The 26,741-nt window shown below is 63.3% G+C and overlaps 2 protein-coding genes across 3 annotated transcripts; both read right to left on the minus strand.

Annotated features, from left to right (window-relative positions):
* Nucleotides 1-3,084: 3,084 nt before the first annotated feature.
* PANK4 (pantothenate kinase 4 (inactive)) lies at nucleotides 3,085-21,901 on the minus strand. Of its 2 annotated transcripts, XM_012460982.2 has the most exons (19): nucleotides 21,754-21,901; nucleotides 17,049-17,131; nucleotides 16,411-16,625; nucleotides 16,052-16,235; nucleotides 15,686-15,778; nucleotides 15,208-15,361; nucleotides 14,599-14,780; nucleotides 13,738-13,819; nucleotides 13,391-13,491; nucleotides 10,043-10,198; nucleotides 8,832-8,944; nucleotides 8,439-8,526; nucleotides 7,177-7,328; nucleotides 5,825-5,880; nucleotides 5,626-5,675; nucleotides 5,136-5,240; nucleotides 4,520-4,620; nucleotides 4,357-4,425; nucleotides 3,085-3,605 (listed from the first exon to the last, which is right to left on the minus strand). In XM_012460982.2, the coding sequence occupies exons 1-19, from the start codon at nucleotides 21,899-21,901 to the stop codon at nucleotides 3,392-3,394; spliced, it is 2,346 nt and encodes a 781-aa protein (XP_012316405.1). In that variant the 3' UTR covers nucleotides 3,085-3,391. The 2 variants fall into 2 exon arrangements, 1 of the variants encoding a protein (XP_012316405.1); XR_010340942.1 differs by lacking the exons at nucleotides 3,085-3,605; nucleotides 4,357-4,425 and having other exon boundaries at nucleotides 4,531-4,620; nucleotides 5,136-5,206; nucleotides 21,754-21,884.
* Nucleotides 21,902-23,976: 2,075 nt separating this feature from the next.
* HES5 (hes family bHLH transcription factor 5) lies at nucleotides 23,977-25,622 on the minus strand. Its single transcript, XM_021667059.2, has 3 exons — nucleotides 25,475-25,622; nucleotides 25,217-25,382; nucleotides 23,977-24,948 (listed from the first exon to the last, which is right to left on the minus strand). Exons 1-3 carry the CDS (start codon nucleotides 25,526-25,528, stop codon nucleotides 24,677-24,679), a joined length of 492 nt encoding a protein of 163 aa, XP_021522734.2. The 5' UTR covers nucleotides 25,529-25,622; the 3' UTR covers nucleotides 23,977-24,676.
* Between the last annotated feature and the right edge of the window lie 1,119 nt (nucleotides 25,623-26,741).

The following is a 26,741-nucleotide window of genomic DNA, read 5'->3' on the forward strand; positions in this document are numbered from 1 at the left end:
CTTTTGCCTGGTTTTCCGCCCTGGATGTGTGGTGTGTGTCTGCCTGCACCTGTTCTGGGCCCACCCTGGGAGACACAGCTGACCTGGCCACAGTGCAGGCTGCTCAGGACACTGTCTGGGCCTCGCCCTGAAGCCCGTGTCCACCTTGCTCTGACCACGCCACGCTCTACCCCCGCTAAGCCTCTGTAAACTCCCAAACGTGGCTGGGATGAGTATGCTTGCAGCACGGATCGGCTTTCCATTGCTTGGCCTCCCGTGCCACTCACCAGCTGCCCGTCAGAGCCTGCGCCAAGCCCAAAGGACACCCCAAGAAAAGGCCCAGCCTGTCCTCAGAGGGCTGAGCTGGACGGGCTCTGGGGAGGGCTGCAAAGCCCACTCCTCAGGGCACAGGCCCCGACCCCGGGCCACAGCAACCCCAGGCCCTGGCAGCTGCTCTGAGGCCTCAAAGCACGGTGGTTCCAGAAAGGCTCCTCGCGGGAGAAGCTGGGGTGCTTCTTGCACCCCAGGGAAGCCCGTCCTCTGCTGCCCCAGCAGTGGGGGCAGGTGTGGCCCACCCCGTGGCCAGAAGTCAGGGGGTGTCCTGCCCCGTGAGGTTCTGCCACCTGCCGCAGCACCCCAAGGAGCGCTGCTGTCAGGGTGTCCCAGCTCACCCTGGCTCTGTCCCACCTGGGTGGGGCCCTCAGGGAGTTGGGCATGGGGCCCGGAGCCTAAGGCAGCTCTGCGAGGGGTGCTGCTCTGCCCTCACAATTTTCCTGCACTGGCAGCATCTCGGGCAGCCACAGGAACCACTACCCCAACTCAGCCAGGCAAGAGGGGCCACTGGTGCCACCTCCCCTGAGCCCCAACGGCCCCACCGAGGGAGCCTGGCCAACCTCTCATCCTTGAGCCCCGGGCCATTTGCACGTGGGCAGCTGTGGCCCCACCGAGTGCAGGGATGAGATGGGCTGGTGGCCTGGGGCCCAGGGTGGCACCTGAGCCTCAGTTGTCTGAGCTCTGCCAATGGGACTCACAGAGCTCCTGGGTGGTGACACTGACAGCACCTGGTGACCGAGGCCTCCTGCTGAGCCCTCGAGTGGTGCCATGGGCAGGGCAGGGCTGGGGGAGCCAGCTGGGGTCTGCGGGAGTGGAGGGGCTGAGGGCCGGGGCCGGGTCCTGTCTTGAGGAAAGCCCCGTCAAAATGGCCACATTGGGCTGGGTGCAGTGGCTCACACCTGCAATCCCAGCACTCTGAGAGGCCAAGGTGGGTGGATCACCTGAATTTAGAAGTTCGAGACCAGCCTAACATGGCGAAAGCCCGTCTTTATTAAAAGAAAAAAAATTTAAAAATTAGCCGGGTGTAGTGGCGGGTGCCTGTAATCCCAACTACTCTGGAAACTGAGGCAGGAGATCACTTGAAACCGGGAGGCGGAGGTTGCAATGAGCCATGATTGTGCCATTGCACTCCAGCCCGGGCAACAAGAGACCCATCTCAAAAAAAAAAAAAAAAGCCACGTTGAGCAAACAAGGCAGAGCCCTCCTGCTCCGGCTGGGGTCACAGAGGCTGGGGGTTACCCGGAGGCACAGGGTGCCTGTCTCATAGGCTGGGCAGCCCCTTGGGCAGGCAGGCCCTGCGTTGGGGTGTGCAGGGGCTCCCGAGCTGGGCTGGGCACTGCTGTGCTGGTCCCAGGTCTTTTCATCCAGGCCTCTGTGCACCCCCACTTCCTCTTAGGCATCCTGCCGGGGCCGGGATCTGACCTCACCTCTGCAGTGGGCACGTCCCTCAGCGGGGCTGGACTCTCTGGCCCTGGGGCAGCCCTGTGGGCGTCACGCCGGGCAGGCGCAGTGCTGCCGCCACCACCAGTGAGGGCAGGGCCGGGACAGGGGCGAGAGCCGGAGGGGCTGAGTGGGGGAAGCGGAGGCCACAGGAGCAGGCTGGGAAGTGGTGAGGGCTGACGGGGTCCTGGGGGCTGGGCCTCTGCCCTGGAACCCAAGGGGAGGGGGAAGCTGGAGCCAGGCGGAGCCAGCCTCAGGACAGCCCAGCTGCCAGGACAGGGGCCGCCTTGGTGGCCGCTGCACAAGGGCCGGGCCTCAGGCCTTAGGCTCCACGTGGACTCCAAGGGCAGGTCATGAAGAGACACCACAGTGGGGGCCAGAAATGGCCACTAGGTACCTCTGGCAGGGCAGGTCTCCACGGGGGAGTCCCTGAGGAGCCTTAGCCTCTGCGGGTTCCAGACTGCCAAGGAAAGCTGTCTGTCTGTCAGGGGTGCAATGCCACCCCCGGTCCTTGGCCTAGGATAGCCTGTGCTTGGGAGTCTCAGTGAAGCTTCTTGATCTGGGGGCCCTAGCAGGGGGCTTGGGGGGGCAAGGCGGCAGCTCGGCCTCCTCAGGGCCTGCCCAGCTGCTCAGCACCGGGAACAGCTCCGGCACAGGAAGTCAAAGCCAGGCCTGCAGCCAGCCCACCCCAGCCCAGCAGGGCCTCCGCAAGCCCTTGTCCTCCCTACGGGGCGGTGTGCGGTGTGCGGCCTCAACCCCACACCTGGGCTGAGCGGGGAGCCTGGGGACTGGGAGGGACCTCCAGGCACCTAGTAGCTCCCACAGGCTAGGCCCAGCAGGCCTCCCTGCTGCTCCCCGCAACCATGGCCCCACCCTGGCCACAGAACAGGGCCCCGGGGAGCCTGGGCCCAAGGCCATAGCAACAAAACCCACGTGCTCTGCACAGTTCCTCACTGGGTCTGCACCAGTGCCCGGCTGCCCGAGAGCCCTTGAGGGTGATCGATGACAAGGGCTCCTTCCCGTAGCTCGGGTCAGGAGTGCTGCTGGACACCCACACATCACGAAGGTGCAGGGGAAGGGCGCTGGAGGGACGAGGCCCGCTGCGTTGGCTCTTCCTGTCAGGAGGGAGCGGTGAGACACGGGACTGGGACTGGGCTGCTGGGAGGGAGCCTTGAGATGCAGGACCTGGGGCCAGAGAGTCAGCGGGGCAGCCGGTGTTCCCCGCCCATGAGGTCTAGAAGCAGCCGCAGGAAGGGTCTCGCTCCGGGCTTCCCCATGGGAGGGTCAGGAGGGGTCCCTGCTCCAAAAGAAAACAGCACAGGTGGCTGCGGCCTCTTTTAAAAACTCTATTTGGTGCGTGCCCGTGGCGCTGCGTCCCGCCAGACATACCTGTATACATCTCTCTGTTTATATATATACATATATATATAAAAGGTCTTTAGCAGTTAAATAGATTCCAATACGAACGTCACCTAGGACAAAACTGTCTCGCCTCGCGGCCGCGCACCCCTCAGGCCGGGGGCGTGTGCCAGGTCCCAGCAGTACAATATAAATATGTTGATTCGAACGCAGTCTCCCTGTGGCGGTAAAACACATTCCTGACGAGAGACGAGCGGAACAGCCGGGCAGCCGTGGAGCCTCACTCGGCCGGGACCTCGTACTTGAAGATGACGCTGAAGAGCCGGCCGCCCAGCCGCTCGGCCAGCCACGCGTTCTTGACGACGGCCAGCTTGAGACTCTCGCAGCGCAGGGCTGCGTGGTAGTTGGTGTGGACGGCACGGCCCATGCCCTCGATGACCACCAGGTCCGCGCCACGCTCCCGCACCAGTGCGGCCAGCCCCTTATCCAGGCGGCTTCCGGGAGGAAGGGGAGAGTGAGACTGGGCGAGGGGACCCCAAATCCCACTTCCCACAGAGTGCAGCAACCAACGTGAAGGCTGAAGCCCCACCCCTCAATTCCCTGACGTGGGCGCCTCCAAACCCAGCCTCCGCCTGGTGCTGCCTCAGCCCGGAGCCTCCTCAGAGCAGCAGCTCCTGCAGGGACGGCAGCTGCAGTCTGCAAACTCTGCCCCAGATCTCCCATGAACTCTAGGGACTGATTCCTAGGCATTTCATGCTGCCCCGTCCCCCTCACTGGCGAGGGTGAGACAGGAGCACAGATGAAGCCCTCACTGGAGAATCCCACCAAGCAGAGCAGACCAGGGGCCCGGCACTCAGAGCCTGCTCGTTTAAGGGGTATTCCTTCCTCCTCTGCAGTCAGGAGGATAGAGAGCACCACACACCATCGACTAAGGACCCCCAGAACCACAGAAGCAGGGCCTGCATCTGTGCAGTCGCCCCAGCTGAGTGGCCACAGGGACACTGGCCCCTCCTGCCTCAAGTCCCCCAACCTGGCCCAGGTAGAGCCACCTCAGACCCTGAATCCATCCACTCTCCCAGGCCACCTTAGGGGATGGCGTCTCTGTCCCCTCCTGAGGTCAAAGCAGGCTGGGGTCAGGAGAGGCAGTGGGGGCAGGGCTGACACTGGTGTCCTGCACGTGCCTGGGTGCACGGCACGGAGGGCATGGAGTTCGGGCGGGGAGCGGGGCGCAGGCTGCGGGGTTACCTGAGGTCGAGGCATGGGGAGCTTGAGCCCGTCTGCACCAGCAGCAGCCTCTCTTCCCGGAGCGCGGAGCTGCGGACACAAGGCAGTCAGCGCCTCCAGCAGGGCCCCTGGGAAGCTCCCCATTCAGTGATGATCCCCACGGCCCGCTCCACCCAGCACTCACTGCACGACAGGGTCCATGCCTGCAATGCGCTCGGCCACGATGAGGGACTCGCTGTGGGTCACGTCGTTCAGGGCAGGGCCGGAGTTGCACGCCAGGATGACCTGCAGGAGGAGGGCCCGGGCTCTTTAGGACCTTGTGCCGGCCCAGCATGGCCCCTGCGTGCTGGCCGCCCCTCGAGTGGCGGGGCGGGGTGAGGGTGCTATGCCCAGCGGACCTGGCCAGCCACCTGCAGCTAAGGCGCAGGGACCCTGCCTGACCTTGCTGCTCTGTGGCCTCTGAGAGGGAGCAAAGCCGAGGGGCAGAGCCGAGGGGCAGAGCCAAGGGGCAGAGCCGAGTTCAGAGCCTGCCCGTGGGAACTGCCTGCCTCTGATCGGCATGACGTCACAGCCCAGAGCCTCCCTGCTGTGAGCGCCCTCCAGCATCCTGGCGTCAGCTCTGGGCTTCAGCACACAGAGCCTCCCAGCATTCGAGGGCTCTGAGCTGCCTCCCGTGCTGCCGCCTGCACCTACCTGCTGGGTCCGAGGAGCCCGACGGCCAGAGGCCCACAGCGTTAACAAGCCCACCAAGAGCAGAGAAGCCCAGGGGAAGGGCCCCACCCCGGCACCTCGCCACTCACCTCCGTCCCTCTAAGGAGTAGCTCCCTGACAAAGGGGAAGACTCCCAAAATGATGTCTATTCCACTGTTATCTGCGAAAATTAAGGCACATTTATGAGGGGGCCCCTGCAAGACAAAACCAGGACGTTCAGTTGGGAACAGGTGCGGCCAAGCCAGTCAGACCCCACCCTGCCACCCGCCGAGCTGCCCTGCAGGGCCTGAGACCAGGGGCTTCGGAGCTCCAGAGACGCCGGGGACAGGCTGGCCTGCAGGGGCAGTGCCTGTCTCTTCCAGCGGGCTTTCTGCTTAGGGCAGGTGACCTAAGAAGTGGCCACGCCAGGAGGGCAAGAGCGGACTAGGGGACACTAAGACCCTTGGCTCGATGGACTGTGAGACTCTAACAGGCGGGGAGGGCCACCCGAGGCAGCCCACGTCCACTTCCCTCCATTGACCACCCCCCTGGGCCCCACGCTGTGTCCACAGGGGCAGAGGCGGGAGCCCCTCCACGTACCTTTAATCTCTGAAGCCACTTGCTGTAGGAATCCACAAGCCAGGGTCTTTCTGAGAAAGAGAGAGAGGGACACAAGATTAGCCCAGTGCTCCAGGTCGGGGTCAGGGGTCAGGGAATTCAGGTGTCTGTCTCTCCAGGAAGCAAGCTCTCCCCGCCCCTGAGCCCAACTGACAGAGCCGTGAGCCGCAGGCATCCGCACCTTGTAACTTCCTCTTCGCCTCTTCAAACCCAAAGTGGGGGTCGGACTCAAGGACGCTGCATGGAGGAGAAAAGAAAGCTGAAAACCAGAAAGAAACCCTCCGCCCGTGTGCCAGCGCGGAGACCCCAAGCACTCCCAGGCAGAACAGACGCAGCATTCCTGATGCACAGTGACCAGCGGAGGCTCAGGGCCGCCGAGGAAAGGTGTTTCTCAATGTGGACCGGGAGCCGTGGGGCCAGGGAAGCGTGTCGGTGTGCTCGGCGCCCGGCACCTGCACAGGCTGGGTGAGGAGCCCCCAGCCACAGAGCCAAGCCCGAAGGTCAGGACCGCCCTCACGTTCCCGACAGGCTTCGGGAGGGGCCCGTGTCCCAGAGAGGCAGCCATGATGGGGGCAGTGCTCTGACGCCCATGTGTGAAGACATGAGTGGGACCCAGGGAAGGCTGGGAACCCAGGCGTCTCCCTCCAGCCCCACATACAAAAGCAGGGGCCAGGAGAGGTGGTGTGGCTGCCAGGGGAGGCCCAGGGCCTGGAAGCAGCTTCTTCGGGAGTGAAGGCAAATGGCTGTGGGAATGGGCCATTGCCAAGACTCAGAGCCCAGGAGACAGTGCCACGTGCTGTAGAAACGTGCTGCCCCACAGGCCAGTCCAGGGAACGCCTCTGCAAAGCGCCCTCCAAACACCACAGCAGGAACGTCTTATTCCTACCACACGTAGGAAACACGAGTTTGGATTGTGACAACAGAAAATGTCAGCCCCTGCCCGACATGGTGGCTCACGCCTGGAATCCCAGCACTTTGGGAGGCCGAGGCAGGTGGATCACTTGAGGCCAGGAGTGTAAGACCAGCTTGGCCAACATGGTAAAACCCATCTCTAATAAAAATACAAAAATCAGCTGGGCGTGGTGGCGCACATCTGTAATCCCAGCTACTTGGGAGGCTGAGGCAGGAGAATCACCTGAACACGGGAGGTGGAGGTTATAGTGAGCCAAGATGATGCCACTGCACTCCAGCCTGGGTGACAGAGCAAGACTGTGCCTCAAAAGAAAAAAAAAAAAAAAAAAAAAAAAGGGAAAGAAAACATCAGTCCTGAATTTCAAATCCAACCTCCTAGGCCTCTGCTGCACCTGTGCTTAAGGAAGGAGGCTCCTCAGGGCCTGAGTGGGGACAGACAAGGGTGCGGGCCCTGGCACAGCCCCAGGGGCGGCTGCGTGTGCACTCCCTGGGCCCCAAAGCCCCAAGCCACTAAGTGCCACATGACCCCCAAGGGACCCACCCCACCTCCTCCAACACGAGCCTGGGGCAGGATGGGGACCCACAGGCTGCAGAGCCCGCCCTGAGCCCATAGACACCTACTCAGACACAGCTCTGGCCCCCCAGTCAAAGACGTTTCCCGCCAGGAGGCCTTTCACCAGCGCCAGCTGCCGCTCCTCCCAGCCCAGGGCGTCCAGGGAGCGCACGACCCCGGGGAAGCACCGCAGCGCCACGCCGTTCTCCCGCTGCTTGACCTGCGGAGGGCACCAGACACCATGCCTGAGTGGACACGCAGCCTCAGCCCGTGGGGCGGGCTGTCCCCTGCTCTCTGCCAGGCCGCGTCTCTCTAAGTCCCCAGCAGAGCGCCATCCTGGACCCAGCCCGTTTCACATCAACCCCCTAAGAGCATGCGCTCAGGCCCCACCAGGATACCGCCAGGCATCTGGGGCGCCCTGCAGCCAGTGCGCAGCTACACGGGGCTCCGAGGATGAGGCCCAGGACAGCTTCAGCCCCCACGTGACAGAGCAGTGGCCACAAGGGGAGGAGGCCATGGCCCCACAGGTGCCCACAGCCCTGGCCTCCAAACCCGACACCCAGACTTTCCTGGTCACAAGGCTGGGTGTTTGAGGGGAGGGGAGGGGAGGAAGGTGTGGCACTGGCCCCTCTGGGAGGGGTTGGGAGGGGCCCACGCTGCTGCCACCGCTGCCTCCTAGCAGAAGGGGCCAAGGAGGGCTGTGGCCGCCAGACTTGGGGAAGCAAGACAGATACCTGGAAAGGCCTGGCTCAGAGGGCTCCCACCGCCCCGCACATTGTCGTGACAGGCCTCTGGGCACTGTCCAGCCTTCTAGGAGGGGGCAATGGTGGCCCAGAGTTCCAGCCCCTGCCCATGAGGGGCAGGCAGTCCCCAGCCAGTCCCCCACCCTCGCAGATGCTGGGAGGCCCTTAGCTCCTGCAGGCAGGTGGCCTCTCTCAGGTAAACACGCCCAAACAGGGCCACACCCTTCTCTCCACCTGTCGCCCCTCTTCTCTCCCCCATCACAGCGGTCCCTGTCCCTAACTGGCCCTAACATCTGTGGGGTCACCAGGGCGGCTCCCAACACAGGTCCTCAGCAGATGCTGCCAAGAGAGGCCCCTGATGGTGTGGAGTCAATGCCAGAGTTGGGCCACTACCAAGCCTGTGCAGCCTCAGACAGGACACCCTGAGCCAGCGGGACAGGGACAGAGACAGGACAGAGATGTGACAGGACATGTGGCACTAGCAGGACAGGGACAGGACGTGCGGCACCAGGGGGACGGGGACGGGACGGGAGGCACAGCGGGACAGGCACAGGGGCACGAGGCAGACCTGGGCGTGCTGCACTTACTTTGGAGTAGGGGTCGGGGAAGTTGAACTCGTTCAGACAGTGCTCCCTGGTGTCCAGCAGGCTGCGCACAGTCAGGGTCCCATAGGCACTAGGGACAGATGTGGTAGAGGGCGCTGAGCAGGGCGGGCTTGGCCGGTGGCCGATCACCCACCCGTCTGCACATCCCCGGTGGTGCCACAGACATCCTCGGGGAGGTGGGAGCCCTCTGAGCCAGGCCTTTCTAGGCAGTGCCAACACCGCTTGAGGTGCGGCCCGAAGGGACTGTGCAATCGGGCCCACCCCCACCCTCGAGCCAGCCCAGGTCAGAACGCCAACACCATGGGCACGTTCTTAGAGGTGCAGGGACCCTCTCGGCAGGAGAGGCGGTCACGCGGCAGGACGCCGGACACTTACAAGGGCTGCTGTCTCAGGGTCTGCAACTTGTTCCAGTACTTCTGCCGGAACTTCTCTGCCCTCTCGGCCGCATCCACGGAATCTGGCTGGCTCGCCACCGCACGCTTCACTACCTGGCAGCAACGGGAGGAGGGGTCAGCCAAGCGCTGGTCCTGCTGCTCGAGAAGTCCTCACATATGACAGCACAGGGCCTGGGGGAAGGTGGGGGCCAGCTGTGGGGGGCTCAGGGCAGGGTGGCAGCCAGCTGTGGGAGGCTGCCCAGGGCAGGGTCAGGGCCAGCTGTTGGGGTCTGCTTGGGGTAGGGTGGGGGCTGGCCATGGGGGCTAGGGGCAGGATGGGGGCTGGCCATGGGGGGCTGCCCAGGCTGTGGTCAGGGCAGCTCCTCCTGGAACAGGAAAGGCTGAGGGTGACAGTTCACAGTCCCCTGAGGCCTCCCTTTGCCATCTGCCCCTCCCAGCTGCTCTGGGAGGCAGGAGCAAGAATGATCCCGGCCCCTCAGTACCCAGGAAACCCCAGGCAGAGACCCATGTCCTCAGACTGGAGCCCCTCCCCTGTTCCAGGGACAGGAAGTTCTGGACCCTCAGAGTTCACTCTGGGTCCTGGGCAGGGCTGGGACTCCTCCCTCAGGACACGCCCCAGCAGGACCCGGCCTCTCCGAGGGCTTCACGAAGCGGGCATGCTGCTACCGGGGCTCCCTGGCCCGAGCTGAAGCAGCCAAGCCCACTGGAGCTGAGCTCCCAAGGGGCAGCATGGCCCAGGGCCTAGCATGTGCCCCCCAGGCCCACCCCAGCCTTGGAGAAGGCGGGCAGCAGGAGCCAGGGTGGCCTCACCAGGGGCTCGTGGGGGCTGGAGGGGTACCCGCTCTACCCTCAGAGTCAGGGTCCCCCAATCCTCCCTGTGCCTCAGTCACAGCTCAGAAGAGCAGAAAAGTCTACTAAACTGCTGGCTTTTTGAAGAAACGTGATAGCTGGCAAAAGCATCTGCTGTCCTTAGAAGCCATCTCGTCCTAATTGACCCACCAAGTGATTAGGAGCGGGGTTTTTGCCAGAGAAACAGAAGTCACCACCCTCACACTCAAATGCAGGTCAGGGGACTTCTGGCAAACACTGGCCTGCCCCCCTTCACCACGCCGGCTTGGCCCCGGGGGCCTGCGAAGGTTAACTTCAGCCGCGGCCGCGGAGTTGTCTACAGACGGCGGCCAGAGCGCTCACCCCATCCAGGGCCTCCTCGAAGCAGGTGAGCCAGTATTTTCGGGCCAGAGCGTCATCGGTGAGGTCCACCGTGTCGGGCACATAGGAGGGCGGGTCCAGGAGGAGTGGTAGGTTGACCAGTGGCCTCTCCAGCCGGTCCATTTCCAGCAAGTCAAACTGGGAAGACAGGCAGCGGCAGGGTGGAGACATCACCACGGTTCAGAAAGACCTAAGCCACGCTCAGAAGCTTCCAGTCTCTAAGAAGGAGAGGTACCGCCTTCTTCCGCCACGTCTTGGCCGCAGATAAGACCTCCACCTGGCCCCCACCCCGGGCACCGCCCTCAGCAGCCCAGTGGTCTGAGCCAGATACTTTGACTTACCCCCTGGTTTGACCTTGGGGTTGGGTCTGCTCCCACCACACAGCCTCCAGCCCCCATCACCTCCCCCCTGCAGCCACCCCTCCCTCGATCACCTCCCCTCTGCAGCCAACCTCCCCATCGTCCTTCCCCAACCAACCCTATGTAACCCCTATCGCCTCCCTCTGCAGTTACCCCTCCCCCACCATCCCTACAGTAACCCCCTTCCCATCGCCACCTCCCTGCAGCTACCCCTGCAGGTACCTCTCCCCATCACCCCTGCAGCCACCCCTCCCCCATCACCCCTGCAGTTACCTGTCACCCCTGCAGCCACCCTTCCGTCACCCCTGCAGCTACCCCTCCATCACCCCTGCAGCCACCCCCATCACCCCTGCAGCCACCCCTCCCCCGTCACCCCAGCAGCCACCCCTCCCCCGTCACCCCTGCAGCCACCCCTCCCGCGTCACCCCTGCAGCCACCCCTCCCCGTCACCCCTGCAGCCACCCCTCCCCGTCACACCTGCAGCCACCCCTCCCCGTCACCCCTGCAGCCACCCCTCCCCGTCACCCCTGCAGCCACCCCTCCCCCATCACCCCAGCAGCCACCCCTCCCTGTCACCCCTGCAGCCACCCCTCCCGCGTCACCCCTGCAGCCACCCCTCCCGCGTCACCCCTGCAGCCACCCCTCCCGCGTCACCCCTGCAGCCACCCCTCCCCGTCACCCCTGCAGCCACCCCTCCCCGTCACCCCTGCAGCCACCCCTCCCCCGTCACCCCTGCAGCCACCCCTCCCCGTCACCCCTGCAGCCACCCCTCCCCGTCACCCCAGCAGCCACCCCTCCCGCGTCACCCCTGCAGCCACCCCTCCCCGTCACACCTGCAGCCACCCCTCCCGTCACCCCTGCAGCCACCCCTCCCCGTCACACCTGCAGTCACCCCTCCCCGTCACACCTGCAGCCATGCTGTTCCCACCTCTGGTCCTCCAGGTGGCTGTGTCTGCACACTGAGCTCTGGTGTGTTGTCCTCACTAAGTGCTGGGCAGGCAGCCCGTACCCCCCACATGCACCTCTCCTTTCTCCACGGCTGCCCCGACTCCAAGCACGTTCTGTTTGCAAAGGGCTATGGCGAGGCTGGGCCCCTATGTGCCCAGCACACTCTGGGGCCACCTGCACCCAGCACAGGGGCACTCACGGACCCCGCTGGCTCTTTCCACCTTACGCTGGGAGGAACTGAACGGAGCCGAGCCGACACACACACCAGGACTTGGCCCTCTGCACGATGACCATGGCGGCCACTGCTCTGGGGCCAGGGGGGCTGTGGGGGGAACCGTGCAGCCGGCCACCACTTCCCACCTTCCAGGGGCTTCGTCACAGGTCCCACGCCGGGCCTCAGCCCTTCTCCCCTGGACACCCTGAGGCAACTCCTGGGGCTGGAGAAGCAGCCACCAGGTAAGCAGGGACTTCGGGCAAGGAGCTGGGCAGTGAGGAGGACGCCTTCCAGGAGGGAAAAGCCAGGGACTTCCCACAGCCAGCGCAGAAGCCAGCAGAGCTCCGCGTTAACTACCGCTGAGTGAGCGGGGACCGCCTGGTGCTGCCCTGCCAGGTCGCAGGCGCGTTCTGTCCTGACAAACGGGGTGCGAATCTTCGCTTTGCCTTTTTCGGACGATATAAACCCAAAGAAATGACTCCATCCCTCCGTATGCCAGTCTGATCCTCAGTAAGGTGGGGCCCTCCTGCCTGGCAGGGCTGTGCCGCTGGTGGGGGCGCCAAACAGGTAAAAGTGCTGATCTGGGCCTCCGAGGCACTGGGGCTGCCCACGCAGGCACTCCAGGTTACGGTCCGGGACATTTGGCAAATCAGAAACTGAGGTTGGAAGACACGGAGTCCCTCTGCCCAACACCAGGACAGAAGCTGAGAGCCTGGGGTTCTGCCAGGCCCCGGGGACCCTGCCCCCACTCCCCTGCCAAGTGCTGGCCGTGGGAAACACAGAGCGGGTTGCGGCCAGTGCGGCGCATCTGGCGAAGCCACTGCCCGGTGTGAACGGCAGGACCCACACACAAGACAGGCGCCTCCTGAGAAGCCAGAACCCAGCCAGGCTGGGTCTTGAAAATACAGACACGGACTCGTAAGGGACCCCGCATCCACAAATGAAAAGCAACTTCCCATCCACAATGCCAGGGGCCTGTCCTGAGGGGTCCAACTAGCTGTGCGTGACCTCGGGTGACTGCTCTCAGCTACAGAAGGAATGAGCCCCCCGGGGGCATGGTCGAGGGCCCAGATAGCTTGTGACACAAGCGCAGTTTCTGTCACGTGGGGCCGTGCTGGGGGGATCCTGTCTGGCTGGCAGGTGGCCCTTCTGAAGCAGCTCTAACTTGGCAGACATGGCATGTGTCTCCTAGCCCACCAGTGCCACCCAGCTCAGGCCAGGCAAACCCATTGGGGATCTGAGGAATGAGCCCAGGCACTCCGAGGAGGGCAGACTCTCACCGACACCAGACCGTCAGCCAGAGTGCGCAGGCCTAGGGCAGAGTCCTGGGGGTGCTCCTGTGACTCTGGGTTTCAACCCCAAAGTGCACAGGCCCCTGGCACCCCTGAGGAGGCCCCCGGCACCCATGAGGAGACCCCCTGAACCCCTGAAGAGGCCCCCTGCGCCCCTGAGGAGGCCCCCAGCACCCCTGAGGCCCCCTGGCACCCCTGAGGCCCCTGGCACCCCTGAGGAGGCCCCCTGCACCCTGAACTTTAGCAGTCTCTCTGGAAACAAGACAGCCCGACTACAGGTTTCAAAATTCCTGCTGAACGTTTCCAAAATACGAAAGGACCCAAGGAGGGGGAGAGGAAAGCAAGCCGCAGTGTCCTCCTATCCCCCAACACGCCCCAGGACCACGGGAGGGTTCGCCACGGGCAGAGGTGCCTTTCAGCCGAGACAGCCACAAGGGGCTTCTCTTGGGAACAAGGGAGGTGAGTGCGGCCTGAGACGCTCCCTCGGGGCCCGGGGTGCCCAGAGCCTGCTACTTACGGTGCCACTCCGCGCCCGCTGCGCCGGGCCCAACTCAGGCGACGTGCTCATCAGCCCGGAGCTGCCCGCGTAGTTTTCGCCCCAGCTGTACTGGTTAGGATCTGGAAAGCAGAAGGCCAGGCCGCCTGAGTCAACCTCGCTCTTGATTCAAAAGCAGGAGTGGAGGAAGCAAGGGCATAAAATCGCCTATTAACTAAACTGAAAACATTAAAGATGGCCACTGTGGTCACCTTCTGAGGACTCACGCTGCCCACCCCACCTCCGCCTGGGCCGCCCTGGCCCGGAGCACAGGCTCAGGCCGTGTCCCCGAGCCCCGCGCCGCTCAGGGCACCAGCACCGCTACTCACTGTCCTGCTCAGCTCCTTTCAGGAACGCTCCGATGGCTCCCAGGTAGCCTTCGTGTCTCAGAAACAGCGCCTGCACTTCCCCCTGCCGCGGCCAGAGCACAAGGGCTGCTGTTGGCCCACACAGCACCCAGGACCTCTGCAACCTAGTTCAACACGCGCGGGCCTCGCGCTGTGCAACCCAAGCCCCCTGAAGAGGCATCCACGGCGCACTTGCCAGTGGAACCGCACCTGACACCAGAGGGCAGGCTGCCGTTTAAAGAATGCTAAGGGTGCCAGGCGTGGTGGCTCACACCTGTAATCCCAGCACTTTGGGAGGCCGAGATGGGTGGATCACGAGGTCAAGAGATCAAGACTGTCCTGGTCAACATGGTGAAACCCCGTCTCTATTAAAAATACAAAAATTAGCTGGGCATGGTGGCACATGGCACAGGCCTGTAGTCCCAGCTACTCAGGAGGCTGAGGCAGGAGAATTGCTTGAACCCAGGAGGCAGAGGCTGCAGTGAGCCGAGATTGCGCCATTGCACTCCAGCCTGGGTAACGAGAGCGAAACTCCGTCTCAAAAAAAAAAAAATGCTAAGGGTGAGATGGCGTCTCCCCGTCCAACAAGTCTCTGCCTCTGGCGCGTGGGCGGGCGTGCCTCTCTCAACAATGCTCGTCACTGGCGATGCACTCAGGCTCAGGTGGCCATGGTGCCACAAAACGCAGGCTTCCCAGAACCAGCCAGAAGGGAGGGGCGCTGGGCTTCTCGGCCACCTGCCCTCCGGGCCTCCCTGGGGCTCCTGCGGCGTCTGATCTGCACGGCTCCCACTGTGAAGCCCCTGGGGTCCGTGTTGGAGGCTGGGGAGGCGCGGCGTGCTTTACCTTGGAGAAGAAGTTGATGCTGTAGGTGATGGTGCGCATGGTCACGGGGTGGCCCCGGATGAAGAAGCCCCCGAAGTACACGCGGTCCAGGCTGTGCAGCCGCGCGTGGAGGCAGGCCAGCTGTCCGATGTCATTGCTGATCATGTGCAGCAGGCTCTTGGCCATGTCTTCTTTGGAGAACTCTGAGGAGGAGACGGAAAGGGCGCTCGACTCCCAGCGCGGCACCCAGGTAGCCTTCATGCCTCAGAACCGGTGCCTGCACATCCCCCTGCGCGACGTGAGAGCGGGCGGAGGGGTGGCGGAGGGAGAGCTGAGTGGGAGAAGCAGAGCCAGAGCGCGGGAGGCTGCCTGTGATGCCTGAATCACTCCTGGACGGGTTAGGCTTTGTTTTCAAGGAGGAAAAAAAACCCAAACTGCTCTTCTTAACTCGTAGGAACTGTTCCTTCTTCCAAAACCGAGACAGTGATGTTTATTCCCTGACGTTCTGAACACGAGGCTGACTCTCCAAGGAGCAGGTGTGGGAAAGCGACGGCGGGGGAGGCTCCGTGTCCACGAGACCCCAAGTGTGCCCACCACCCTGCCCGCTGGCAGCAGAGGCTGGGCGGGTACCTTGGTCGGCAGTGGCTGACTTCCCGAAGCTGCTGGCAATGAGGTTCCCGCTCAGCCCGAGAGTCTGGTGGGCGCCGCCGTAGACGTCCCGCACCAGCATGTCCACATTGCTGTGCTGGCCCCTCGAAGCCAGGTGCAACAGCTCATCGAACTTCTGCGGGACACGGCGAGGGGGCGGATGAGGGCCCGGACACTAAGGCCACCGGAGGAGGCATGGGTGGGCAGGGGGCGAAAGGGCCCTCATCACGTGGAACCAAAGGCAGGAGGCAAGCGGAACCTGGGGGCCACCCAGCCAGGAGAGGCTCTGACCGCTAGGACAGCCGTGCTTCAGGGCGGCGCTGTGGAGGCCAGAGACCCAGGGACGCATGTGGAAGGGAGGCTGGGAAGCAGCTTTTGCACCTCCCAGCCGGCAGCCCTGGAGGAACAGGACGTGGACATTCCCACAGACCCCGGAGCACCCGTGGCGGCCACTGCGTACCTTGGTTTTGGTGAGCAGAGCCCCGAGCCCCCAGAAAGTGCCGCCTCCAATGGAGCTACCGCCGACCCACTCGAACCTGTCCTCCGTCTCCACCTGCGGCAGAGCCAGGGCGGGCGCGTCGCAGCGGGCCCTCAGCCACGCAGGCCCCCTGGTGTGCCGTGCTCAGGGGCATCCCACTCCCACCACCCTGAGGACCGACATGGGGAGGATGCTCTTGAAGGCCAAGCCTGGGATGCTGATGCCGACAGCGGCTCCAAGCTCACGGCCTCGCCCCCCGGTGCCCGGCCCTGGCTCCTGCACATGGCAAGCACGTCACAATCTGTGGCTCAACCATCCATTCATCCCTTTCACAAAGCCGGGTCTCACCTTCACGATAGAGACTCCAGAGCCGATATTGACGAGAAGATAGGGGAAGATGTGGGGGTGGTTGGTCTGGAACCGGAACTCAGGGTCGGCATCCTTCTGGTACACGAAGGCCTCGTGGGGGATGTTCTTGAGCACGAAGTTGCAGCCCTTAATCAGGCAGGTCATCACATCCTCCTTGTCGACTCTGAAAGGGAAGTGCCGACCTGCTCAAGAGTCCAGGCCACAGAAGGGAGCGACCACAGGAGCCTGCCCGGTCCGCAGGGGTGGCTGGGCCTGATGCGCCAGGGACGTGGCTCCGGGACGCCCAGGGACTCGGGGCAGCCGCACGCCCCTTCCCCACCCTCGAGGTCCCCACTCACTTCAGCTGCAGCTTCTCTTCGATGAGGTCCTTGAACTTGTAGGCCCCGCCGCCGGTGGCCTGGATGACCTTGGTCTCTGTGTTGACCAGGTGGTCTTTGATGAAGTCCAGGCAGGCTTCAATGTAGGTATTCTCAAACTTAATGAAGTGCAGCCGAGCAGTGATCTCTTCTTGAACCGAAATCTCATAGGGCGGCTCATGATCACGTTCCGTGTCCTGGAAAGCAGAGCAGGGGAGGCCTCATGGGTGCGGGCCCCGCGTCGGGCTGAGCCGTGCGCACCCTGCCCTGGCAGCGCTGGCCATTTGCGCCAACCCTCAACCAGGCGGGGCTCTGAGGCAGAATTCTGGGCAAGTGGGAGGAGCCCAGGACGGTGGAGACCTCAGGGCCACCCAGCGGGAGCAGAAGCCTTCCCCAGGAGGAGCAGGCACAGGTTCTGCAAAGGGTCTTGAAGGCACGTGGCGGAAGGCAGGGAAGGCTGTCTGTGCTAGAAACTCCCAGGACACCGAAGCTGAGGTCGGCAGCAGCAGCAGTGGCGGCGGGGTGACTGAGTGACAAGTGCCGGGCCCACGGAGAAGCAGCCCCGCCCTGGGCCGTGGGCACGCCCAGACTGCCCCCTGGCGGCCACAGCGCAGGCTCACCTTTCCTGCGTGGTCGAAAGAGCGCACTTTGGCGACTTTGTGCTGCACGGTGGAGTAGTAGGCCAGCTTGGTTAACGACCCGCCTGCAAGGGGAGACACAGAGCAGGCAGAATTCAGGACTGGGACGGAGGGGGACCTGCGGGTCCATCCCCCAAGCTCTTCCGGTGTCCTGGAGGCTAAAATCTCTGTGGATGAGGGGTATGGCTCTACTTCAACTTAAAAACCCTGTGGGCAGAAAAGAGAGGAAGGGAAACGAGCCATCAAATCCACACTTCTCTCTTCCAAATTCTGTTCCTCCTCAGGTCCCTGACCAAACTGAGCTCACGAGGTCCCACTTCCTCACAGCGCCAAGTCCTGCCAAAGAAAGAGCTGCCTTGTTAGGGTGGCCTTGGCTGTCCTCACCGGTTTAAGACAATTCGCCTTCAAGCGATCTTGCTGATGACCCAAAGCCATACGCTGACAAATCCAGGCTGTTTTCATTTTCAGAAGCACACCCTCGACTGTCCCGCCTCACAAACGAGGCTCTTCTCTGAGCCTAGGGCGGTCACCGGCCTGAGCAGCCCCCTCACCCTGAGAGGCAAACAGAACCGCTGGTATAGTGGCATCATGCAAGACTCCCTCCGCTCCCGAGGCTCTGGGCAGGAGACGCAGCCCCAGCCCCGAAAGCAGCCAGAGGAAGTCAGAGGCCACCAAAGTCTCTTTCCCCACAGGCCAAGGTCCCTCTGATGGTCTCCAGAAGACCTGTGGCTTCTAGGATGCTGCCTGTGATGCAAGGTGGAGTAAGCATCGGGAAACGGAAGGGGCCTTCACGCCTGAACCACATTGCAGGGAAATGGCCTGAAAAGACCTTGTTTCAAGGACAAACTCTTCTAAGTTTGAAAAAAAAGGGCATTTTTTTTTTTTTTTTTGGAGATAAGAGTCTCACTCTGTCACCCAGTCTGGCGTGTGGTGGCGTGATCTTGGCTCACTACAACCTCCGCCTCCCAGGGTCAAGCAATTCCTGCCTCAGCCTCCTGAGTAGCTGGGATTACAGGTATGTGCCACCCTGGCTGATTTTTGGGTTTCTAGTAGAGACGGGGTTTCACCATGTTGGTCACACTGGTCTCAAACTCCTGACCTTGTGATCTGCCTGCTCGGCCTCCCGAAGTGCTGGGATTACAGGTGTGAGCCACCACGCCGCCCCCAAAAAAGGCCATTTTTAAGGCTACAGTTTTATTCATAACTTTGGAGGTCCACAGATGATAAACAGAAAAAGAAACAAAATGCCTGGTACTATAAAGTGACCCAAACAAGGCGCGTGTCTTCCGGGGCCTCACAGAAAGAGGCAAAACCCTGCATAGAGAGTAAGGATGCTCAGATTATTTTCCAATGATTGTTTTTCGACAAACTCCTACCAGGATGTCTGAGAACAAACACTCAGGTCAGTGCACGGGCTTGGAAACAGCAAGGGAACAGCCAGCGCTGTTCATGGAACAAAAACCACCGTGTCCAGCCGCACAGCAGCCAGCCTCGGCACCGCCTGCCTGGCTGAGGGCGGGCTCCCTGACGGCCCGTGTGCAGTCTAGTGGACGTGTCACAGGCTCCATCTGATCCCCTGGACCGTGGCTTTAAGCCTCCTTTATCCCTCCTCCGGCCCCCACTCCTGGACCAGCCTCAGGAGTCTCACTCAAAGGCACCGTGTTGTCGACTCAGCTCGGTAAATAAATCATTCTCTAAAACCACAGATGATGCAAGGGGACGAAGACCTATTTTAAGACGCTCATGAGAAGTCACTATAAACAAACTCGCAGGTCACAGAAATTCCATTTCAGGACCTGTGTTCTTTGCGTTAAACACACCCAAAACAGGATGTACTGGGGTTGAGACGGCGCAAGGGGCGAGTCGGTTTCTGCAAGATATGTATCCTCCCTCCCCGAGACAGCCTGCACTGAGAAGCCCGTCAACGCCAGCGTTCCACCTTCCTACTCCCCACACCCAGGAGGGAACAGAAGGGGGCCTGAGCGTGAGGCGGCTCTGTTAGAGCAGAGCAGGGAGGTCTCACAGAGCAGAGGGAGGCTGTGGGTGGGAAGCCTCCTGGGCTGAACTCAGGGACCCCGTGGAATCACAGCAGACCACACGTGGCAAGGTGGTGACAGGCTGCCCACACTCCACCCTGAGGCCAGCAGCGTCGCCTGGCTGGCGGGGGAAGGGGGCTTACCAGAGGTTTGGTCACCTCTGCTCTTCACACTTGAGCCGAAGCCCTTCTAGCTCTCCCTGGCCCACGGGCCCCGTCCCCTCTGCCAGCCTCTCTGGTCCTGTCTTTCCTCTTTGGGCACCAGTGGAGAGTAGGACAGTCAGCAGACACCACAGCCCTGTGGCCCCTTCCTGTCCCACATGGCCCTGAGGAACCTGCCCCACAGCCTGCAGAAATCTACAATCAGATCAAAGCTTCGGGTATGTTTTGATAAGCACAATGTGCCTGCTGCTTTCAAAGGCGAATCTGCTCAGCAGACGTCAGAGTCCCATCAAGAGGAAAGCAGCTTGCCAAGAATGCAGGGCAGGTGAGCTTTTCTGGATGTGGAGACGCAGGCAAGGAAGAGGAAATGGGAGAAGCCCGTTTGAAACAATACTGTTGACAAGCACATTGGCTTTGAGGGTTCCTGGGCTGAAGACACCCCACCCTGAGCCGTGACCTCCCCCGGCTCGGTCAGTACTAACAAACAAAAGGTCTTCTCTCAGTGCCAGTCAACACGTCCTCGTAAGAACCGGACACAAAGCACCCAGATGCAGGGAGAAACTTTCAAAAGAAGGAAATAAACACCAGCACTAAACCTGTCCCTCGGAGTCCTTCTACCAAGAACCCCCTGGGCTCAGCCCAGAGAAGAGACTGGTGCTCCAGGACCCTCCAGGGCTGCGACAGCCCTTCCTGCACAGCTCCAGCTCTGAGGCTTTGGGGGCCTCTCCTGGCCACACAGAACATCCACACTGAACCCTGTTCTGGCCATTCCCAAGTGACTTAGGCAGGTCAACTGCAACTGCTTTTCAGAAACATTTCAACCCGACTTGTTCCCAGTAACAGAATCCCTCAGTGTTAGGGCAGCAGAGCCTTTCAGAGCACAGGCTCTCCCGGGCCTGAAGGTCGCAGAAGGCTGGGGAGCCTCTGGTGAGGCCTGCGGGAGACGATCCCCTGGGCGGGGCCTGCGAGTTCAGCACCTGCAGCCCAGTAGCCACTCAGTCTCAAGTCCCAGCAGGGGTCCCTGAAGATGCCTTTCAAACAAACCCTAAGAACCACTGCCTCTCATGAGCTGACCGCGAGGCGGGAGCCGGGACTCACGCCTGCTTCCATTCTCATCGGCCTCCACTTCCCTAGACACCCTTCCCTGGCTGGGCACCTCAGCGACATGGTGACGCTAGCGACCCCGAAGATACCACGGCAGCAAACACGTCGGATGCGCCAGGAGCACATGGCTGAGAGAGAATGGCCTGGCTCTGAGTGCCAATCTTCCCAGGGAGGTGGGAGGCAGTCAGCAGCAGGCCCGTTCATTCTAGTATTTACTGGGCAGCTAAGACAGGTCCGGCATCCTTTCGGGAGCTGGGGCTACGGGACAACACACACCCCGGCCCTCGGCGGATTCACACGCAAGCAGACTGAGCCTACAGCCGAAACCAGTGCCAAGAGGGAAAGGTATGCGAAGCCGCAGTGGCTATTCAAGGCTGGTTTCTCCTGGTGAAGCTGCCCCCGGGAAGCTCTCATGCCTGAAACATGGGTAGAGTAGAAGAGCAGGGGTTGGCTGGTTCAAATCTTTCTAGATTCTGCCACTTTCTAGCCGGATGACTCTGGGCAAATTAGTTCACTTTTCCGGGCCTCAGTATCCTTATCTGCGAAATGGGGGTAATTCGCGTTCCTGCTCTAGGGGTGGCTGGGAGGTGTCTGGGAGTCAGGAACTTGGGAAGGTCTAGAACGGGGCCTGGCGCGCCGTCATTACTGAGAGCATGGCTATCGAGCATGAGGGTCTGCAGCGGACCCTGGTGAGACCAGGGCAGAAGTGCAGGCCGCCTTCAAGACCATGGAAGGCACGGGTGGCTTTTAAGCCAGAGGCATGAGTTCCCAAGTCCCACGGTCGCCTGAACTCATGCCTGGTGTCCACTCTCCAGAGAGCGGGGCCTGTGCACTGACTGTCCGGCTCGCGGGCCACAACTGGCCAGGCCTCGGGAACCCGCGGCCTTTTCGGGGCCACTCTGCCAAGGGCTTCCCGTCCGGCTCGTCCTCCTCTCCACCAGAACTAAGGACCCTAAATCTCAGGCGGGCCACCGGCCAAGCGGCGAGACCGGGACGCCCAGCTGCTGATGCGGCCGAAGACAGAACCCTCGGCCTTCTCCAGGGCCGCCGACCCTCCCACCTCGCGGCGGGTAACGAAGGACCCTAGCCCCCAACCTTCCAGGACGGCCGCGCGAACTACCAGGCCCGGCATGCCCCGCTCTGGTCCGCGAGGCGCCTGCCGGGAGCTGTAGTCCGACCGTCGCCCTGAACCCGCGCATCGGCGCCCCGGCGGACTACAAGGCCCGTGAGGCTGTGCGTGGCGGCCTACGGACTACAAGGCCCGTGAGGCTGTACGTCAGGCCGGCGCCCCCGCCCTTCGTCCTTCCCGCCGCCCCCGCTCGCTGGCCGGCCGCCGGCGCCCCGCCCGCTCCCGCGGCCCGCGCCCGGCGCCCGGCCTGCGGCTACCTATGTCGATGGCGAAGCGCTTGGCGTTCTCCAGGTTGCGGAAGATCTCGTCGGGAGGCAGCGTGATGCTCTTGTCCAGGCTGTCCCCGCTGCTCCCGCTGCCGCTTGCTCCACACTCCGCCATTTTGAAAGTGCCCGGCCAGCTCATCAGCCATGGAGATATATGCGCATATATTTGACTGCTAAACGCCCCCTCGCATATATTATGCTAATGAGGCGTCGGCCCCGCCCCAGCGGCCTCTGCGGTCTTGGCCGCTGCTGGAACGACTAGGGCCAGTACTGAGTGGGGGTCCGAGAGGCCCGGGGCTGCGGGCGGGCGGGCGGTTATCCTTCAGAGATTGCGCATCAGCACAGAACATCTGGACTGATGTTCTTTTACCGCGCTGTCCACAGGCTTAACTCAAGTGCTCTGAGCCCTGTTGAGGGAGGCCGCCCACCTGCTTCTCAGGGGGCACGTGGGTCTGCAGAGCATCAAAGACCCCTGCACTTTCAGCGAGTGCCTGCTGTCAGCTTGGCCCTGCATGCCAGGGCGAATGTGATGTGTTCTTTGCTAGGGTGACTCAATCCTGGCTTCCGGAGCGGGGGGGATCTTTCAATGTTAAAAGTCCCGTGCATACCAGAGGAGTGGGGAACCCTGCCCTGCCTGGGAGGACCTCCGCCCAGCGTCACCTGTGTGTAGGGAAGATGTGTGCTGTCATGGCGATCCACGGAAACTGCTGTGGTTGGGAGAAGCTAGGCAGGCTGCCTGCGGGCAAGACAGGTGCCTGGGAGGCCAAAGGGAACAAGCGCGGAAGCAGCTGGAGCCAGGACGGGGTATAGGCGGGGCAGGCCAGGATTCCAAGGAGAAGAAGGGAAGCCCTGCTGGCGTGAAGAGACGCGTCTTCTCCAAAGGCCCTGGGCGCCTTGGAAAGAGCCCAGTGTTGGCAGCAGACAGCTCAGGCCTTCCCGGGTAACCGGGGTCATGATAGCACGTCTCTGGCCCTCAGCCTCTGTCTGCACGTGGAGAATGCCACCAGCTGCCTGGCGGGGCTCCTGGGTGCAAGGACTGTGGGCCGCACAAACTCCAGGGATGACGCAACAGTGTGCTCGGGGCGAGGCTTCCGGGAGGAGGCATCCTTGCTGTGTCTTCCAAGGGGTGGGTGTGGGACTCTGGAGGGGGAGCCTGCCTCAGGGAGGCCTGGGTGAGGAGCTGAGCACACCCCAGGCAGCTCAGACCTCTGGCGGCTCAGACCCCTGGCAGCATGGTGTGCCATGGGCCAGCCTGGCAGGAGGTGCCCTCCATCAGGGGCACCCACATGTGTGCCCACTGAGCATGCTGGAAATATGCTGGTGAATGGGGACCCTCCCTGTGCTCTGCCCACCATACCCAGGGGCTTGATAGGGACCTCAAGAGACCACTGACAGGCACTGGGCTGGTGAGGAGAGGGGGGCGGGGACCCTGTCTAGACATTGCCTGCCAAGTAGCCAGAAAGGGGCTGAAGGCTGAGCGGGGTGAGAGGGGCTGAGCAGGAAGGAGCAAGCAGAGCTGACCTGTGCCTGGGCTGCCATTCAGCGGGGATGGGAGTGCGTCCCACTCTGGCCCAATGCTTGCCTGATGGATTTTGCCCCTTGGGAGCTGGTCCCTGGGAGTTGTGGGCCTCAGTCGTTGCAGACTCAGCCAACACCCTGTGGCTGGTCTAAAAATACATGCCCTTTCTGAGGCAAGAGACGGCCCCGGGTCCCACCCTGGCATGGCGGCCAGCCTGTTGGAGTCCATTCCAGGACTGGTGCCGCTGGCTGTGGGAGTGGGGCAGGGTCTAGGGGCAAATGTTTCCTCCTGTTTGTTTGGCCTGGCTGAGCCCCCTTTGGGTGTAGTGAGGTCTACTGCGGGCTGTGGCCCTGGGTCCCCTCTCAGTGGACAAGCCTAAGGTCCTGCGGCTGTCATGCTGCCCCACCCCATTCCTGGAGCTAGTGAAAGGCCTGGGGGGTACCCAGGGCTGGGACCACGTCCACTCCTCCAGCCCGCCTCCCCCTGCCGTCCTGCTCCTCACCTTCTTTCCCTCCGTCCGACCCTCCCTTCTTCCCCAGCCAGGACCCCACCTTTCTTCATGGATCCAGGGGGCCGCTGGCAGGGGTCCCTCCCGCCTTAGCTGCTACCATGGCCCTGCCCATTCCCGTTCACCCCTGCAGACCCGGCCCATGGCTGCCAAGGACAGGCGTGAGGCACAGCAGCAGACAGACGGAGGGGGCCGAACAGTCAGATTTTATTAGCGGCTTCAGAGCAGTCCCATGGCTTCCACGTGACCGAGAGTTCAATTTCTGAGTACAAAGTCGTGCCCACGTGCACCCACCCACACAGAGGAATCCTTTAAGGATCATAGTGGAGGCACCCACCCTCCCCAGACGGTCCACTGTGAGCCCCAGCCAGACCGCCAGGCACATTCGGAGCCTTTTGGCCACGGCCCACAGGGTCCTCCGCGCCCGTCCAGGCTGATCACTGTTTCCTATGAGGATACAGCTTGAGTTCGGCCTTCACAAAAGGCAAATGTGCCCTCGGCACAGCCCGCCTGCCAGGGGTGCGCCCAGCAGCAACGGGCCCTGAAGAAAGTCCTCTACGGCTGGGGGCACCGGCGTGCCAGCCCCAGCGCTACAAATATCATAGAACCCCGGGCGGCCGGGGACTTCGCAGAAGTCACTTGCTTAAATGCAAACACGGAACAACCCCATGGGGTCAGACACTTGGCAGAAGCTGGGCCCTGATTGTCCTAAACGGCAGGGACTGCACACACATTCTCTGAGAATAGGACTGCTGGGGGCCGGAGCCTTCCGGAGAAGGGAGCGTCCGAGCCCGGGGCGGACGGCGGCGGGAAGGCGCTTCCCTACGGGCGAGAGGAGCTGACTCGCCCTCTGGTCCTCGGGCCGCGCGCCCGCAGGTCCCGCCGGGTCACCAGGGCCGCCAGAGGCCGCAGGCGGGCTGGCGCGCGGCGGCGGCGGCGGCGGCCTTGGCGGAGGGTGGGGGCGCGGCGCCGGGCGCCTTGGGCTCCTTGGCGGGCGCGGCGGGCGCGGCCGGGGGCCGCTGGAAGTGGTACAGCAGCTTCATCTGCGTGTCGCTGGCGGCGTGCAGCGTCAGGAACTGCACGGCCTCCTGCAGGCACCACGAGTAGCCTTCGCTGTAGTCCTGGTGCAGGCTCTTGGGGCCGGCGGCGGCGACGAAGGCTGCGGGGAGACGCGGCGGCGGTGAGCGGGCGGCGGGGCGCGGGGGGAACTCGGGGCGCCGGGGACGGGGGGGCGCGGGGGGAACTCGGGGCGCCGGGGCACAGCGGGGCGCGGGGGGATCTCGGGGCGCCGGGGCACGGGGGGAACTCGGGGCGCCGGGGCACAGCGGGGCGCGGGGGGAACTCGGGGCGCCGGGGCACAGCGGGGCGCGGGGGGGATCTCGGGGCGCCGGGGCACGGCGGGGCGCGGGGGAGCCGGGCGCGCTCACCTTTGCTGTGCTTCAGGTAGCTGACGGCCATCTCCAGGATGTCGGCCTTCTCCAGCTTGGAGTTGGGCTGGTGCCGCGCGAACTCCTGCTCCAGCAGCAGCTTCAGCTGCTCGATGCTGCTGTTGATGCGGTCGCGGCGCATCTTCTCCACCACCGGCTTCCGCAGCTGCGGGAGGAGGCGGCGTCAGGCGGGCCGGGCCCCGCCTGGCGCTGGGAACCCCCCGGGAACCGCGCGCGCCGGGCAAGGCTGGCACTTACTCGGTTTTTCTCTTTGGGGCTGAGCAGCTCCACGGCCACGGTGCTGGGGGCCATGCCAGGCGCGGAGGAGGCGAGGAGGCGAGGCGGGAAGGCCGGGCAGGGCGAGCGGGAGCGGGCAGGGCCAAGCGCGTCCCGGGCTGGCGAGGACACTGGCCCGGCGCGCCGGCTCCCTTTATATAGGCGCGGGTGGCGGCCTGGCGCCTGGGGTCCGGGCGCCGCGGCCGTTCCCACACTCCGCGGCCAATGGCCGCGCGGGCCGCACAAAGGCGCCGGCCCATTAGCGCACGCTAAATTGCCTGTGAATTGGCGCGGGCACAATGGGCGCTCCCCAAGGAGCAGGTGGGCCGCGCGGCACAATGTCCGGGCTGTGGGAACGCGCTCGCCCTCATTAGCATCCCGGGGCCTGATGCCGGGAGCCCCGCGCCTCAATATGCTGCCTTTTCCCAGGCCGCCAATCGGGGAGGGGGCAGGAAGGAGCGCCCCCTCCCCTGCCCTTCCCTCCGCCCCCCTCTCCTCCCTCTCCGCAGCGGCTCCCCACTGCTGGCTGGCAGAGGCCACAGGCACAGATTCAGGGCGAAGCTGTGGAATGAACAAGTGCGCGGCTTCCTGGGGGATGGGCACCTCCAGGGGAGGGGGACAGAAGGGGCCACGCTCTTAGGATCAGTCCTACTGGCCTCTGTTACAAGTCCCCTGACTGTCACCTGGGACTCATGACTTCTCCAGAGCCAGAAAATGGGCCTTTCGCCTTCCTGGCTGGGCTCCCAGAAGCTCCGGGAAGTGGAGCCCGGCACAGGTGCCTCTTTCCGCTTCCTGCACCCTGTCCTCCTGGGAGCACTGGGGCTTCTCCAAGAGCTGGCAGGTGTCCCTCAGGGGCCTCTCCCCACCCCAATCTGGCCAGGGATCTAACCATAGTGTCCCGGCAGCTCGGGGGGCCTCGGCGCTGGGCATACCTGGTGTGGCCATGGTTCGTGCATGCCACACTGAGCCTCGTTCGCAGCCAGGGCACTTGTAGGCCTTGCTTTCCGCCGGCATTTTGCCAGTGGGTGGGGAGTGGGTGCCAGGTGGCAGACTTGAGGATCAGAGGCCGTGCCAGCCCTACATCCCCTGCCCCCCGCCACGGGATGAGCTAATAACCCTGGTACCTGGCCAACTGAGCTGAGTGCCAGCAGCCACTTTGGGGCAATGAATCCCACCCTGGGTCCTTAGGAGAGGGTCCCTTGGGAGCCACCCAATCCCCAGCCTGTGGTCACAGTTCCTCTGATGCTCT

The sequence above is a fragment of the Aotus nancymaae genome, unplaced genomic scaffold (assembly GCF_030222135.1).
Source record: "Aotus nancymaae isolate 86718 unplaced genomic scaffold, 86718_ANA_hifiasm-v0.15.2.pri h1tg000250l, whole genome shotgun sequence".
In the NCBI taxonomy this organism is placed as follows: domain Eukaryota; kingdom Metazoa; phylum Chordata; class Mammalia; order Primates; family Aotidae; genus Aotus; species Aotus nancymaae.

What these genes read in the sequence shown, in the direction of transcription:
- PANK4 (XM_012460982.2), bottom strand. Translation starts at nt 21,901, where the DNA reads ATGAGCTGGCCGGGCACTTTCAAAATGGCGGAGTGTGGAGCAAGCGGC. An exon ending in GCGCTTCGCCATCGACATAG is followed by an intron (nt 17,132 to 21,753) that starts GTAGCCGCAGGC and finishes CTCCCCTTGCAG; the next exon opens with GCGGGTCGTTAACCAAGCTG. An exon ending in CTTTCGACCACGCAGGAAAG is followed by an intron (nt 16,626 to 17,048) that starts GTGAGCCTGCGC and finishes TCTGCTTTCCAG; the next exon opens with GACACGGAACGTGATCATGA.
- HES5 (XM_021667059.2), bottom strand. Translation starts at nt 25,528, where the DNA reads ATGGCCCCCAGCACCGTGGCCGTGGAGCTGCTCAGCCCCAAAGAGAAA. An exon ending in GCCCCAAAGAGAAAAACCGA is followed by an intron (nt 25,383 to 25,474) that starts GTAAGTGCCAGC and finishes CTCCTCCCGCAG; the next exon opens with CTGCGGAAGCCGGTGGTGGA. An exon ending in CTACCTGAAGCACAGCAAAG is followed by an intron (nt 24,949 to 25,216) that starts GTGAGCGCGCCC and finishes GTCTCCCCGCAG; the next exon opens with CCTTCGTCGCCGCCGCCGGC.